Genomic DNA, 15,657 nt, shown 5'->3' with positions numbered 1-15,657 from the left:
CATGAAGAGAGTGTGAGATGTGTGAAAAATACTTTACTTTCAAATCTAATCTGGATTATAAGGAAAAAAGACTGAAATTTCCTGGAAAATAGATATCAGCCTGGCAAGAATATAAGAGATGTTCAAAAACAAAATGACGCAAACATTAACTGAGATACTGCGTATTTGGTAGCTGATTCAGATTAAGTAATTCTGCAACCACGAACCGAAGAATTTAGGGCTATTTGCCCTCAATAAAGACTTAAAAAATGTAGTCACAAATAGTGTAGTGGTTAGATAACTGTGCAGCGCAAAATAAAAACTGGACGTTCTATTCTTATTTACTCTATCTTGTGAGTTCAGACCAAGTTAATTTTGAAACAATTATATTAGAATATTTAGAAGTTGGTCACGCGCACATGGCAGCAGAAGAATTTAATCATCAAGTGGAGCAATCCATGAAAAGGAAAAAAAAACATGTAGGATTTTGAAGATTTTCTCCAAACAATAAACTCCAAATCCCTAAAATGAGTGGAGAGGATCCGCTAATCGCTGCAAATGCCGCCGCGCCCCGCGCTTCTACATCGGAGAACGAATATTACCGTGAAAGTAGTTAATGTGGATGACGACCTTGAAATTCTTCTCCTAGAGCCTAGTTAGGTGATATGTGTGAAGTGACATTCGTCAGAGGTGTCCACATCATTCATTACAAGACAGCCATAATGAAGTATACTCACTCGACTTTCTCAGATTCAAAAATATATAATATGGGATACCGCCTCCAAAACTAAAGAAAGAAAGAGGAGATAGACTCAAGAATGTAAGTCAGCAATCATACATAAACTGAAACCCTTAAGCCGGGCGGTCAATTTCACGCGTCAGTTGAACTGACGTCCATCCAAAATTTGATCGTGAGTACCTAATCATCAATCCAGAGTTTTAACTGAAGACCGCCGGGATATTTTCCGTGACTACCATAATCCAACCCGGCGTTTCACGCCAAACTGCCCGTGAGTGTGCGATAGTCACTCCAATGGCGTCAGTTCGCTCGCAATGCGTAGTTTTTGTCAAAGAATTGAATAGTATATTAAATAGTACCTTCATGTAATCCTTTAGTACACTGAGTATTGCTTCACATGTTTCTGGAATGATGACTCCTAGGCACTGTGGAGATATTGCATTTGGCAATTTTAATTCTTCATAACTAATAGCTTCTCTCATATTAGTATCCTGTTTAGCAATATATGGAGTAACAAGTTTTAAAGCTTCAAATATGTAGATTCATCCATCCTTAAATAATTTCGCCAGTCACTGGTTATAGCAATGACTTATTTAATAAATTGACACGAGTGAATCGATTCCTTTTTTTAAGCCATTCTTTCATCTATAGCATTCTTTCTTGGTTTTTTGGTGAGTATATGGCAACAAAGCAACAATTAATGTTTCTTCTTCGGAATCAGAATTAATTTTTTTTGGCCCAAATAGGTTGTACACCTTCTAACAGCCCGAGAGTGACGCCAGTGAGTGGGGAAATTCAGTTGGCCTAAACCATTTGGAGTGACGCTACAGTTTTACGTCTGGACTGACGCAATAAACTGACTGTCAATGCCCGGCTATGCCATACAACGGGGAATCATTTTGGTATAATCTACCTACTAATAAGAATTGTGTTGATCTTAGTCAGGTTTATGAAGAAGACTAATTAAGAAGTAATTACCTTACAAGGCTGTGATTATATGTAATTATAATTATTTATTGTTTTATAAAACAATAACTAATTATAATTAAATAATTGTTTTTTAATTTTTTTTTTGAAAAATATAAGGCTGATTTCTGTACTTTGTGTTTTATTTTATAGCAAATGATTACCAGTTTAAAACGTACTCCAGTTTATATAGGGTAAAGGGTTTTAAGGAGCTAAAAACTTACAGGTATTAGATGGAAGCAGATGTTGTTTTATTTATTGAAAATGAATATGATTACCAATCTAGCTTACAATATAAATAAAAATACGTTTGTCATAATACATGAACCCTTTATCATTAGATAAATACAATATTTCAGCTACTCTTTGTTAATGTCATGCCTATAGAATTATTATTTATAAGGTCGCATCTTTCTGCGTCGTCACATCACACTGTAGATTTACACTTGTATCTTTCGATTCTAACGTTTCCAAATTTTCCACTTTGTTCACATCTGAATCATTTTGGCTGATATCTTTAAGATCTTTAGTTTCTTCATCTGTAACACCTTTTTTAGTTTCTTTATCGTCATCATCGTCATCGTCATCATCATCGTCACCGCCAGCTTCACCGATATCGTTCTTCTCGTCAGAAATGTTATCAGAGGGTTCGAAGGAATGGTTCTTCATTTTCTCGACCCACAAACCTACAATATGAGTATATTCAAAAATTGCATTGATGAATCTGCGGTTCACCTGTTAGTATGTGACGGGAAACGTGTTAAATGGAATCGCACTTCTAGTAGAGCATTTTGTGACGGCGCTAATTATTTACATAGGAAAGTACTGCCGCCAAGCGTCATTGTTGCAATTCTGTGTTCCGGTCTTAAGGGTGTGGCAGCCGGTGTAGTAACAGTTCCCTGCATGCCCTAAGAAGTGTTGCTTCGGTTTTAGACAACTTAGTTGAAAGCTATCCACTTACCATAAGGTGAGCCATATGCTTAGTCCGTGAATTAGAAGTATAAAAAAAACCGGCCAAGTGTGAGTCGAACCCGCGTATGACGGGTTACGTACGATTGTCTATTGAACGGCAAAAATTACATGTCTGTTGTTTAGAAGCCCCCTCAAGCCTTCCTTTCAATTATTTATTGCTATAGTATATAGTAGCTAACAGCAGCATGACAGACGGACGGACAGTGGAGTCTTAGTGGGTCCCGTTTTACCCTATGGTTACCGAAACCCTAAAAACACTCACTCATGGAGTTGTAAGGGATGTACTTACCCATGGAGTTGCCCTCGATCTCCCCCTTGATGATGTTGGGGAATATGACCGCGCGTTTGAACTTCTCAACAGCCTCGTCCTCCGACTCCCATGTCAAGCTGTCGTGGGAGTCCTTGAACTTGGCGGCATATCTCTCGTAGTGCACCTGAAATATTATCTTATTAGTTTCTTTTAGTTTTTTTTTTTTTAAATACATGTCAACGAGTATTGAGTAAAATTCAAAATTCATTTATTTTAAGTAGGCCTACTTTATGAGCACTTTTGAAACGTCAAGTATGTATGTTTGTAGTTACTCTACCACCGGTTCGGAAAGCAGATTCTACCGAGAAGAGCCGACAAGAAACTCAGTAGTTGCTATTTTCCAACATCAACATTTACGATCATTTTTCTATCTTGCGGGAGATGAGAGCGACGCTGGCTGCTTAAAATCGGAATTCATCAAATGTATAGTAACCTCACTGTATTAGATGTGTTCTTACACATGTATGTATTGGTAGGTCAAGAATTACCGTCAAAGTCAAAAATATCTTTATCCAAGTAGGCCCATAGGTGGCACTTTTGACGCACATAAGAATTACACGGTAGTGAGATGATGGTGATAACCACATTCGTAAACTTAAAACTAAAGCTACGAGGGTTCTAAACGCGTCCTGGTCTAAGAAGAAGCCCACAACAAACTTAGCCAGGTGTTTTTTTTTGTTATCACCATCTCACAATGTCATTTAAAATTATTAGAAAAGCAACCTGGTTAGAGCAATAATTCACACCCAAGCTTTTTTATCGATTAGTTAGTCCTTTATACTATAATACGGCTTTTCTATAAGCTTACGTTTAATACAAACTTTGAACTTTTTAAGAGACATCTCCAAAATGTCAATGGATAGTTTATTGTAGAATTGTATGCAATTTCCTTTAAATGAATTATGAATTTTATGTAACCTAGTATATTGCACTGTAAGTTTATTCTTACTTTACGTTTAATGTTTAAATTATTGCAGTCATATTTTTTCTTAAATTTAGAAATGTTTTTATGACCAAAATCATGTTGTAAAAGCGTATACTCAACCCCGCAGAGGAGTTCTGCACCAATGTATGCAGCCTGTGTTATGTACGAAGGCTGGCATTCCTTCTTAAATGTATTAAAAAGTCGTTTATCAGTCAAAAGAATTTGTCCAAAGTCTTGTCTTCGGGAGCTCGAGACTCGTGCGGAACTACCAACTTTCCGCACTTGTATAAAAATGTACTATGCGGGGGGCCTCACAAATAAAAGTAGCGTGACTTCGAAATAGTTATGTATTATTCGGTCACACTTCCCTAAAATAAAAGAAGACATGAATACCTTCGAGCATCAGCCAAGGCAAGGTGATGATGGGTATAATAACTTTTTTTTTCTCTTTTATTCCACTACAAGTTAGCCTTTTACTGCAATCTAACCTGATGATGAGTGTTGATGCCGTCTAAGGCGGTAACAGGCTAACCTGTTAGGGTATGGTAGTATCATGAAACCCATTATACCGGAACGCAAAACCGCTAAGCGGCACGTCTTTGTCGGGCCGAAGCTAGCCGGCCCGACAAACACGTGCTAGCCGCGACCGAAGCCTCCCACCAGATCAGACAAAGAAAATTCAGAAATAAAAAACCCCCTGCCGGGGATCGAACCCGGGACATTCCACTGAAAACCACAGAGTTCACTGTACCAGGGACATCGTCAATACCTGGTCTTTGCCGAAGGTTTTGTTCATCATTCCGACGTTATCATAATATTTTTTGAGACAGGTAAGAAAACCTGGATAGTCACCTTATCGAGCATCAGCCCTAGGCCGGGTGCTGTGGGTATCATGACCTTCTCTTTGCCGAAGACTTTGTCCATTATACCCATGTCCGTGTGTCCCCGTATCACGGCTATCATCAGCCCAACCATCTTCCTTATCTGGTGCAGCATGAAGCTCTGACCCTAGAACACCAATTCAAAATTTATTTATTTCAAGTAGGCCTACTCTATATGCACATTTGAAACGTCAAGTACTGTTTGTAGTGATTTTAACTTATTTATGTAGAGATATATAACCTAATTGGTAAAGTCAAAGTCAAATATAGTAGGTCCATAGATGGCAATTTTGATGAGTATGTTACATAAAAAATTGTACATGGTCGTGAGATGACGTTGATGACTACATTCGTACTGTTATACCTTTCGTTTGCATTTGAAAGGGCTGATGCGAAGTAGCACATCAGCACATTCCATCTAAGCTAAGACTGCGACGGGAATCATCGTCAGTCCTTCATTGACCACAACCGCAACAGGGTTGTTATTCGGTTGCCAAAAAGTCAAGTGTGTATGTAAAAAGTGAATAAACATTCTACCTAGTGAATATCTTTCTTTTATTTTCAGTGTAATTAATTATCTTTTTTTGAAAAGATAAAAGTTAATTCCCGTTACAACATTACGCTTAAAACTAAGAGAGTGAGTGAGAGAGTTCCAAACGCTCCCTGGTCGCAGAAGCCCACAACAAACGTGGCCCGGTGTCCTTTTTTTATCACCATCTTAAATTATTATTATTTGGTATTATTAGGCAGTTGAATAAAAAGCGTTCCTCAGCGGTTTTTATCTTATGGGCGCTGTAACCTTGAATTGCCGTTTTATTAACGACAGAACATTATTTATCGTTTAAATACAACGTGTAAATTAAAACCGAAATAATCTGATATATGTATATCAGAATAATCTGAAGCTTCAGAACATTATTAACTGTCTCTGAGACTTATCTGTGGAACCAAAACGCTAATGGTGTTTGAGTTAACCACTGCCATAGTTTTTAGTGAAACGAATTAGATGCAGACATAACAAAAATTCAAAATTCAAAAAAATTCAAAATTCATTTATTTCAAGTAGGCCTAATACAAGCACTTTTGAAACGTCAAGTATGTCCGTGTGTAGTGACTCTACCACCGGTTCGGAAGGCAGATTCTACCGAGAAGAAGCCGGCAAGAAACTCAGCAGTTGCTCTTTTCCAACATCAAAAATTTACATTTTACATTTTAACATTAGTTTTTCTATCTTGTGAGAGATGAAAGCGGAGCCGGATGTTTCCAAGCAACCTTGTCATTAAGAAACTCATCAATTGTATAATAACACATCAGACGCAAAAGTAAAATCAAGTGACTCCGGTCACTGTAGGTACTATCGCGTGTCGCTCTTTTATTTTCAATACGGTTGTCATAAGTTAACACTAAGAATGTATTGAATTCGTTTGTATGGAAAAATATATATGCTTCTTTTGATTTAATATTTTTACCTTATGAAATATACGTATGCACCCTTATGCAGTATTTCGAAATGTTAGCCGTGGTTATCCGTCTATGACGGATATGCCCGAACGTACATAATCCAAACTCTTTTTACACGCTTTATATTAGCTTCACATGTACGTTTGTATGTTTGTAACAGACTTCTTAGGGCGCGAACTTGACCCACTTTATTTGAAGTTGTTATAAAATAGAAAACTCACCTTAACTAATAACTCCGCAAACTCCATTTCAGATTCAATGAACACTCTTTCCAAATGAAAGTCCAGCATGTACCTTAGCGAGGATGGATCTTGATAATGTCTGAAATAATTTAATATTCTCTAATTTATTTATTTAATTATTTATATCCTCAGTACAGCCACTTAAAGCTCGCCAAAACGTATACTAAGTCAGTGTCAGATGTACATTACAAAAATTCTTATTTGATTTAAATATAATTTATGAACTTATATAAACTTATATTAAATATGAATTTGTTAGTGAAACATTTCGTTCAAGGTTTACAGACTATAGTTCTTTATATTAGTATCTTTAACCAATAATCTCTCATTCTCGGAAGCTACCTTTACAAAGATCTTTTCTGCATTTTAACTTAATTTCTATAAGTTATAAAGCTAACATTTTTTAAATTTCCCCCCTAAACACGAGGTGAATGTTTTGTGTGGAAGTCTGTAATTTTTCAAGATAAATTTATGAACATTAAGGTTAACAATGAAGTTAGTGAAATACATGTTTCACATTACAAAAATTTGTAAATAAGGCGATAAAAGTGTATTTGTAAGTGCACAATCTCTGGAACTGACTTAATAATATATTTGTTCTTGCAATGCCAAGAACTAGGCTTGCTTGTAGTGGTTCTACCCTACTGGCCTACTTCTACTGCGTATAAACTAACTGCAAAGCCATTTTAGGTTCGTTTCGGTCGTAGTAATTAGTTATTTTTATGATATTCATCTCCAGTGCTGGACGTAGGTCTTTTAAGAAGTTCCAAAATCGACGTTCCTGGGCCGCTTGCCTCCAGCGGCTCCAAGCGACTCGCCTGACGTCGTCTGTCCACCGCGTTGGGGACCGCCCTACGCTGCGTTTACCGGTGCGGGGTCGCCATTCCAGCACCTTAAGACCCCAAGGTCCATCGGTTCTCTGAGCTATGTGCCCCACCTATTGCAACTTCAGCTTTGCGACTAACTGAGCTATGTCGCAAAGCTGTCGGCAACTCTGGTTCTTCTACGGACCTCCTCATTTCTGATTTGATCACATACAAATACTCCGAGCATAGTTCTCTCCATTGCCCGCTGAGTGACTCTGAGCCATCTTAACACGTTGACTGCTGCCTAACATTAACAAATACGGTACACGAGTGCGGCAGGATTACACGCTAGGCGTGTTTTCAGCACTGGTGAAGCGTATTCGAAACAGGCGCTACGAGCATGCGGCCCCACACGCCTGGCGTGTGTAAACTTATCGCGACAGCTATGCGGCCTTTACGCAACAGGTGTGTTATTACATCACTCGTATTTTCTCATTTATTTATTGAACAACATGAAAACCCAACACTTGTCGCATTTGAATAGCAATTTGTATTTTTTTGTTGGATAAAATAGAATAAAACTTTAATGTAGTCAACACAGATTTTCTTTTTTTCAAAAATAATCATTTTCTAAAGAGCTTTAAATATAGTGGCTTTACATCTGGTAAGTACACTATTTTACTATATTCAAAATCGCGGCAACGTCAACCTGTGTGTAACTTGTGAATGTCATTTACGAATCATGATAAATAAATAAGTAAAAAAACAGTATTAAATACCTACTTACATACGAATGCCGATTGCCGACAAAGAAGCAAATTTTAAAATAATATGCTTTTTAAATATAATAATCCTTCCAGTAAATATACAGAACCATTGTTAAATTTACTTTTAAATTCGAAACAATAGTAACTCATTCCTGAGTAGTTCATTGGTACCGCTGGCCGCACCGATAACGTTTATTTAAGACGATAAGAAAAAATAAGGATGCGGATGCATCGTTTTGTAATTCTGTCGGTATAATGGAATGCAAACCGATATTTATAAAATAAATTATTGACGATACCGATACCAATGAAAATAGTGCAGGCGAACTCAGGCGTACAAATACTAAAAAAGATACAAATAGACGTCAAACTTATGTTGCGGATATCTTTATTGCAGAAAAACATTGTAGAGTATGCTAAAATATAGGACGACGATCCTATATCGATATCAATATCTATTTCGCGTCCCTATAAAATATTTTAAAACAATGCAATTATCTAGGTGGGTATTATTTAGTGATCGATGGTATTATACTATTGTTGCAAATATTTGGTCTAAAACATGTTTTTTATATGAACTTGTTAGTTATACGTGTGATGGTCGATTCTCTCGATGGCATGGGAATTATTAAGAAAAACACTCATGTATAATGATTAGATAACTCACAAAACAACGAATTTTAAGTAGGTATACTGTCTAATATATAATAAAACGTAATTGCGTTAACGTTTAACTAATATTTAATAAAACGTACTTGCGGTAACGTATAACACACTTGTTGCGTAAAGGCCGCTCTAACAGTATATTTAAACAACACAGCGTTTGTGTTTGCCGCACTCGCAGAACGCCGGAAAAACACGCCCAGCGTGTTCGGCCGCATCCTTGTAGGTACATTTATTTTAACACGCCTAGCGTGTTCGAGCCGCACACGCGTTACGTAGTTTTCAAACACAAACGTTGTGTTTTCAGCAGCCAACGTGTTAAGAGGCCCTTTAACTGTGTTTGTTTCCGATGAACAGTCAGCCCAACCAACCTACGCTTTACTTTGTTAAAAAAAAAAATATATACTAACTTCTTCTCCGTAAAATTATGATAACTCTTCGTCCCTTTATATACTTGGAGCACTTCATTGACCTTAGTTGTCTTCTCAGCGGATATCCTATACATCTTCCTGTCTCCCTCACTCAAACTCGGCTCGAACACATAGGTGGGAAGGGTATAGCTGTACGTTCTCGCGTTGCATTTTGATTTGCAGTTAAACTTGTTGGTGGTGCGTTTTATACTGAACACCTTTATACTAGAGGGCAGTCTACTGTTTATTTCATCTAAGTTCACTTCGAGAGCTGTAACAAATGCGTAGATTAGAATACAGTTCATTCTGTCAAAAAGTTTGCAGTTCACCCATCCCAGGCTAATTTGTAAAGGATGTCAAGGATTGGATAGAAGCAGGCGTTACTTTGCGGAATTCCATGATATATTATGAATATTAAGCTTAATTTGCTATACTCCGCGAAAAGCAGGTGATGTTGACTTTATAATGAATAGTAAAGTCAGCAATAAACAATTGTAAAGTCAACATCTCCGGAGGATGCTCCGGTTTCGGAGAGAAACGTGCGTAGAGGGTACATTGCCTAGGATCTGTTTGGTGTGGAGTATAAGGACTGAAGAAATTATAAATTACATCATATCGATTATCCTGCTTGTCGCGGAATATAGCAAATTAAGTCCAATTTTCATAAGAATGTCAAGATACATAGAATGTATTTTATTATTTTTCATTTGCATAAAAAGTAGACTTTTCCATGTGTGTTTAGCGTGCATTATTCTTTTCGACGCCTTGTACTTTTAGTTTCCTTGAAAGTAGGCTTTTAACAAAAAGTTTACTGTATATAAATATAGCATTGTTGAAAAAAAAATGGAAATTCATTTGATATTTAATTCATGTAAAATGTTATTTTTAATTTAATTTTACATTAAATAATTTGAGGTTTTTATTGGTAATTAATTCAAATTTGTTTATTAAGTACTAAGGTACACTGATATATTTTTAAAGTGTTTTTAAAATACTTCATGTTAATGATAAGGTTAACACATAAATAGAGATATTAAAATTTAATTTACAAACTTTTAGACTACATTTACATTTTATTTTATGCATGCACAAAAAAAACAGTTTTTAGTAGTTTTTGTTTATGAGATTTAGCCTGGTGAGAAATGGACATAGATATCATAATTATCATCATTATCATCATCATCATCACATCAACCCATACCGGCCCACTACAGACACAGGGCACGAGTCTCCTCTCACAATGAGGAGGGGTTACAGCCTTAGTCCACCGCACTGGCCCAGTGCGGGTTGGTGGACAGTGCGGATTGGTGGACAAGTGCAGATTAATGGACAAATCGGAAGTCAAAATAAATAAATACACTACGACAACACACACATCGCTATCTAGCCCCAAAGTGTAGTTTGTAGATAACAGACGAATAATTTTTATGAATAATATACATACATACTTATAATATATAGATAAACACCCAAACACTGAAAAACATTCATGTTCATCACCAAATATTGTCCAGTTGTAGGAATCGAACCCACGGCCTTGGACTCTGAAAGCAGGGTCGCTGCCCACTGCGCCAATCGGCAGTCATACACCAGTGGGTAGGACTTCGACTTCACTTTCGGGGGGCGAGTTCGAATCCCAGTAAGCACCTATAACTTTTAAAAGTTATATGCGTTTTAAGCAAGTAAAATATCACTCGCTTCAACAGTGAAGGGTAACTTCATGAGGAAACCTGCATACCTGAGAGTTCTCCATAATGTTCTCAAAGGTTTGTGAAGTCCACCGATCTGCACTGGGCCAGCGTGGTGGACTACGGCCATAACCCCTTCTCATTGTTGGAGGAGACCCGTGCCCTGTAGTGGGCCGCTAAAGAGTTAAAGGGCATACAAATAGCGGAGTAGCCAACAAATTTACTGCCCAAAAAAACTATTCTAGTCTAAAACATTAAATACTAACGTAGCTTAAGAGAGACAACCTGTCTGGCGGCCGACACGCCCTTGTCTGTGCGCGAACTCCTCTGGAAGTGGGCGCCCTGCTGTGTGGCAAAGTCCTCCTTGGTAATGTAATTGGCGTCGTACAGGGCTTTCAGTAGCTCTTCCTCTATGGTTGGAACTCCAGGATTCCTAGAAATCCATACTTATGTTATAAATAAGGGCGATTGGCGTATTGGGCAGTGGCCCTGCTTTTTGAGTCAAGTTTTTGAGGGTTCGATTCCCACAACTGGAAAAATGGTTTTATTATGAACATGAATGTTTTTCAGTGTCTGGGTTTTTAAACATACTTATCAGTCATCTTAGTACCCATGATGGCTACGCTTACTTTGGGGCTAGATATGTGTATTTTCTAGTATATTTATTTATTTAAATATGAAAATGTGCCAGTTTGTTTGTTCATTGATAGCTACATACAGGTAAAAGCAGAGTGCCATCCAGTTAAGAAGAACTACATGAATGTTTCTGTATTTGTGTCCTAGACTTAGTACACAATAACTTTTCAAAAAGGGTTCTAAAAATGGTATGTTTTCAAAAAGTTGTTAATCATGTGGACCTATCACAGGCACTTATGAAGCGTTCATACATATAATATGTTATGTTTCTGTGAGAGACCTGTAAATGCTAATAGAACAACCACTTTAAGATCCTTCATGAAAACAGTCACAGAAACGTCATGTTTTTAAATATTACCTAACTAATTATTATAAGGAAAAATAGTTTTAATTATTAATAATATTTCACTATGTTATATGCGGTGCGGTGGTAGCCCAGGGTGATAGTCCAGTGGTTAGGACTATAGATTAGGTTATTGTTATTTTCAGAATTATAATCCTTATTTAGATTCTAAAATAGGACTAGCATTTAACCTGTATTCTAAAATCTAGATGAAAACTACACACCGTTGCATTCCATAGTAATCCACCCCACAGTAGCCCAAGAGCATTGCTACTTTCTTTTTCTTGATCCTTTCAAACTGTGTGTCGCACACTTTCTTCTCACCGCTTGATTCATCTTCATTCTTATCCCCATTCGATTCCTCCCACTGGCGTTTCAGAAATCTGTAACAAATAAATTATAAGATTTCCAATTACTTTATCAAAGTCAAAAATCAAAGCCAATATTTCAAATAGGCACGTATATTATGTAATAAAATTTGTACATAGTAGTGGGATGATAGCGAAAACTACATTCATAAACTTAAACTAAAACTACAAAGGTTCTAAATGAGCCCTGCTCTATGAATTACACAAAACTAAGCCAGATGTTTTTTTTGTATTACCATCGTGCACTGTCATTTAAAATAATTGATAAGGTTAATTCTAGAGCACAATGTTTTGTTTTTTATTTATTTCATGAATCACAGTATGTTTTAACACACAGGCTATCTCCAGATTCAGCAGAGCAGACACCATTCAAGCAAATAAACTTGCCTGGCAAGTAATGTTAATGCATATGAAGAAAATGCTTTTAATCATTTGTCCAAATGATACACAGTAAAAGGGAAAAGTCTTTTGTTTTAAATACTATTATATATATATATATATATATATATACTATATAAATATATGACCAAACAATTTTAATTGTAAATTTTTAAATGTGACAGATATATAATAGATATATGATGTGAGATTGCAGTCAAGTGCTTATAGTTTAATAAGAATATAACTTTTAGTTACCTGCGTTTGTACCTAGTGTGGTTTTTGGTCCTCACTGGTTCAGGTTTAGTTTCATTATCGTCTTTTTTCTCTCCTAACATCTCCATCACAGCTATTGATCTTATTTGTATACCTGTATTGAAAAATATCAAAGTTCAAAAGATGTTGTTTCAACAAAGTAAGAATAATTTTATTACCTATCTCGAGTTACTTGAAATGTTCAATGTAACTACTTTTGCACTGGAATGACTTACAATTGATTTAGTATCATCATTATCAACCCATTACCAGCTTACTGCAGGCCACGGGTCCCCTTCCAGATAGAGAAGGGTTGAAGCTGCCCACCATGCTAGCCAAGTGTGGATTGGTGGACTTGAAAAACATTTGGAACATTATGGAGGGATTTTTGGTATGCTGGTTTCTCACGATTTTTTCCTCCACTGTTAAGGCAAGTGATATTAAAGCACATAACTTCCAAAAGTTACGAAGTCCGTGCCGGTAGTAGAACTCGGTCCCCCCGACAGTTAAGCCGAAGAACCACTAGGCTATAACTGCTTCTAGTAAACAGAAAGAATACCAAGAGGTGATAGGGTACGACTAAATTATTCCACCTGAACCTGAGATGTTATTTTGATGGATAATAACAAAGTAACATAAGTATGGCAGCACTCCTGCGGATAGGTAATCTGGCCAGAGTTCTGACAAGAGAAGTTAGGTAATTAATTTGAAAGATTGATTAATGTAAGAAAAAGTTATGTATTGAACATCCGATAAGGTTCAAGAATATTTAAATACATACCTGCGTTTTAAGCACATGAAAAATATATACTTATTGAAATTACTGATGAAATAAACAAAAACGCATCAAATTGCACGTGTTTTTAACTGTTGTAAAATTCGTACCTGATCTGGCTATATCAGATGGTCGGGGAAAACTCTGCTTAAGTGAATTAACAAGCAAGTTAAATAATTGAACAGACATACCTAAATACGTACAAAAATTATGTGGATACTACTAACAAAAAATAACTAATTCCAATTACACTTTACAGAAGTTGTTAGCTTAGCTTGAATTTCGTACACCGAGCGCCATCTTTTAACTTGTGCTCAATGCTCATGCTGTGTGCATTTGACATATGACAGACTCTTGACACTTGATAGCACGACCGCACTACCGGAAAGTCAAAAATTTGCACAGATGCAGCCAGCCATGGATATAAAAATCAGTGCAGCTCAGAGCCGGCATAGTCTGCACAATTGTCTCAGGTCAGCATTAAACACTGAGTACCACTCAGAATTCGAACAATCTAATACAATAACTATGTATTAAACATAGATTGCAAAAACTGATTAATAATAATAATCGTTATAAAAACGTAGGGTTTCTTTCCTCCTGGGTAGTAGCTTATCTTAAGTTCTTTTAACTTTGTTATAGTTATAATTGACGGACTAAGCAAAGCAACCCTTCGCAGAGAATGCAAGGAAATTTCTAATTTCTGCTACCAAACGAAACTCTACTATTACTTAAAAAAAGCTACAATGATAAAGAATGGATTTTACGCTGCCCCAAAGCAGCTGGTAGTTTGGCTTTGTTTACGAACTTCTTCAGGTGTTATAGTCGTAAAAAAGTAATAAGCCCGTTTTGACATTTGTCATCGCGACGTAACTAGTTATGGAACCATAAGACTCGGTACTCGATACTCACAATAAATCAATTCAAGTTTGTATCAGTACTTGATTGATATTATTATGTATTGTAAAGTGTTCGTTCGTTCAAATATTCCTTTAACTTCACAACCAATACGCGTGTCTGGCTGTTGATTATACATCCACTTTTCAACATGATGAAACAGAGTTAGTACTATATAACAACAAACACAAAAATCGAGTCAAATCACTATGTTTAAATTTATGTCCAAAATAGAAGAGCCATAGTTAACGTAATATTAAACAATATATATCAAACTTAAACGAGCGCACAGTCAACTTTACAAGATGAGGAACGAAAACTGCGCAGTGCGCGCGGGGACGCTTCAGTTATGTGCCGCTTGGTCAGATACATCAACTCAGACTCTTTATTTAGAACCCATTTTGAGAACCAAGCACATTCTTTGCAGTAAATATTACTACACAAAATTTATTTTCGATATTCAGTAAAGCAGCTGTAGTATAAAAAAAAAGACTGAGAACGTAACTGTTTTCGGAACGTTTCGCAACAATTACAAATTGCATGCTACTATAAAGTAAGCGCAAAAAGAATACTCGCGATATATTCTTTAATATTATTTAACGTCCCAAAAAAATTTACTTATTTTTTAAAACACCGTATATAATTGATTTTGTCAAAACGGGCCTATTACATTTTTACGACTATAGTGATAATACATAGTACCACCGAAGACTTCTCTGCTTACTGAATCATAAATAAGGGGTCAAAGCGAAATCAGTAGCTCCAAACTATACACACTTACTGATCTCATGCGATTAAATTTCCGTATTTCAAGCTGTAGCCTACAAGTTAAAGAACTTCTCTAACGTCAAATACGTCAGTTTGTAGTGACTCTAGCATCGGTTCCAAAAGCATTTAATTATTGTAAAATGAATATCACCTGACGGTAATCTATTAAAGAAGCGAAACATAATTATATCCAGTATTTTGGAGTATCTATGAGGTATACGAATAAGAATTAAAAAAGAAATAAATACTTAGGTCCGTGCAATACAAAACTTTGTCTCTTTATTGCTGACTATAGTGACTGAGATCTCACGAACTGCGATCTTCAGAAATGAAATAGAGATATCCTGTAACTCCGTTGAATATGAATCTTGTGCCTACTTCTTTTAAAAAAAAAATGCTAACTTTTTAATGGTTTTCCTTTACCGAAA

At 36.3% G+C, this 15,657-nt stretch overlaps 1 protein-coding gene across 3 annotated transcripts; it reads right to left on the bottom strand.

Annotated features, from left to right (window-relative positions):
• Positions 1 to 1,913: 1,913 nt before the first annotated feature.
• LOC120633825 (tRNA pseudouridine synthase A) lies at positions 1,914 to 13,941 on the bottom strand. Of its 3 annotated transcripts, none has more exons than XM_039904187.1 (9): positions 13,815 to 13,941; positions 12,793 to 12,904; positions 12,013 to 12,171; positions 11,076 to 11,242; positions 9,122 to 9,392; positions 6,455 to 6,554; positions 4,744 to 4,899; positions 2,946 to 3,090; positions 1,914 to 2,370 (listed from the first exon to the last, which is right to left on the bottom strand). In XM_039904187.1, exons 2-9 carry the CDS (start codon positions 12,876 to 12,878, stop codon positions 2,081 to 2,083), a joined length of 1,374 nt encoding a protein of 457 aa, XP_039760121.1. In that variant the 5' UTR covers positions 12,879 to 12,904; positions 13,815 to 13,941; the 3' UTR covers positions 1,914 to 2,080. The 3 variants fall into 3 exon arrangements, with proteins under 3 accessions (XP_039760121.1, XP_039760119.1, XP_039760120.1); XM_039904185.1 differs by having other exon boundaries at positions 13,675 to 13,898; XM_039904186.1 differs by having other exon boundaries at positions 13,756 to 13,897.
• Positions 13,942 to 15,657: the final 1,716 nt, after the last annotated feature.

Source organism: Pararge aegeria, chromosome 22, assembly GCF_905163445.1.
Source record: "Pararge aegeria chromosome 22, ilParAegt1.1, whole genome shotgun sequence".
Classification (NCBI taxonomy): Eukaryota; Metazoa; Arthropoda; class Insecta; order Lepidoptera; family Nymphalidae; genus Pararge; species Pararge aegeria.
The sequence above is the reverse complement of the archived record's forward strand: the minus strand, read 5'-3'. Positions and strand labels throughout refer to the sequence as shown.

Bases quoted from the DNA above. Each gene is read 5' to 3' on its own strand.
- LOC120633825 (XM_039904185.1), bottom strand. From the start codon at position 13,753: ATGTCTGTTCAATTATTTAACTTGCTTGTTAATTCACTTAAGCAGAGT. The intron at 12,905-13,674 runs GTACGAATTTTA...TTTTCAATACAG, and splicing joins ATCTGATATAGCCAGATCAG to GTATACAAATAAGATCAATA. The intron at 9,393-11,075 runs GTTAGTATTTAA...CATTTGTTACAG, and splicing joins GGTTGTCTCTCTTAAGCTAC to CTCTCGAAGTGAACTTAGAT.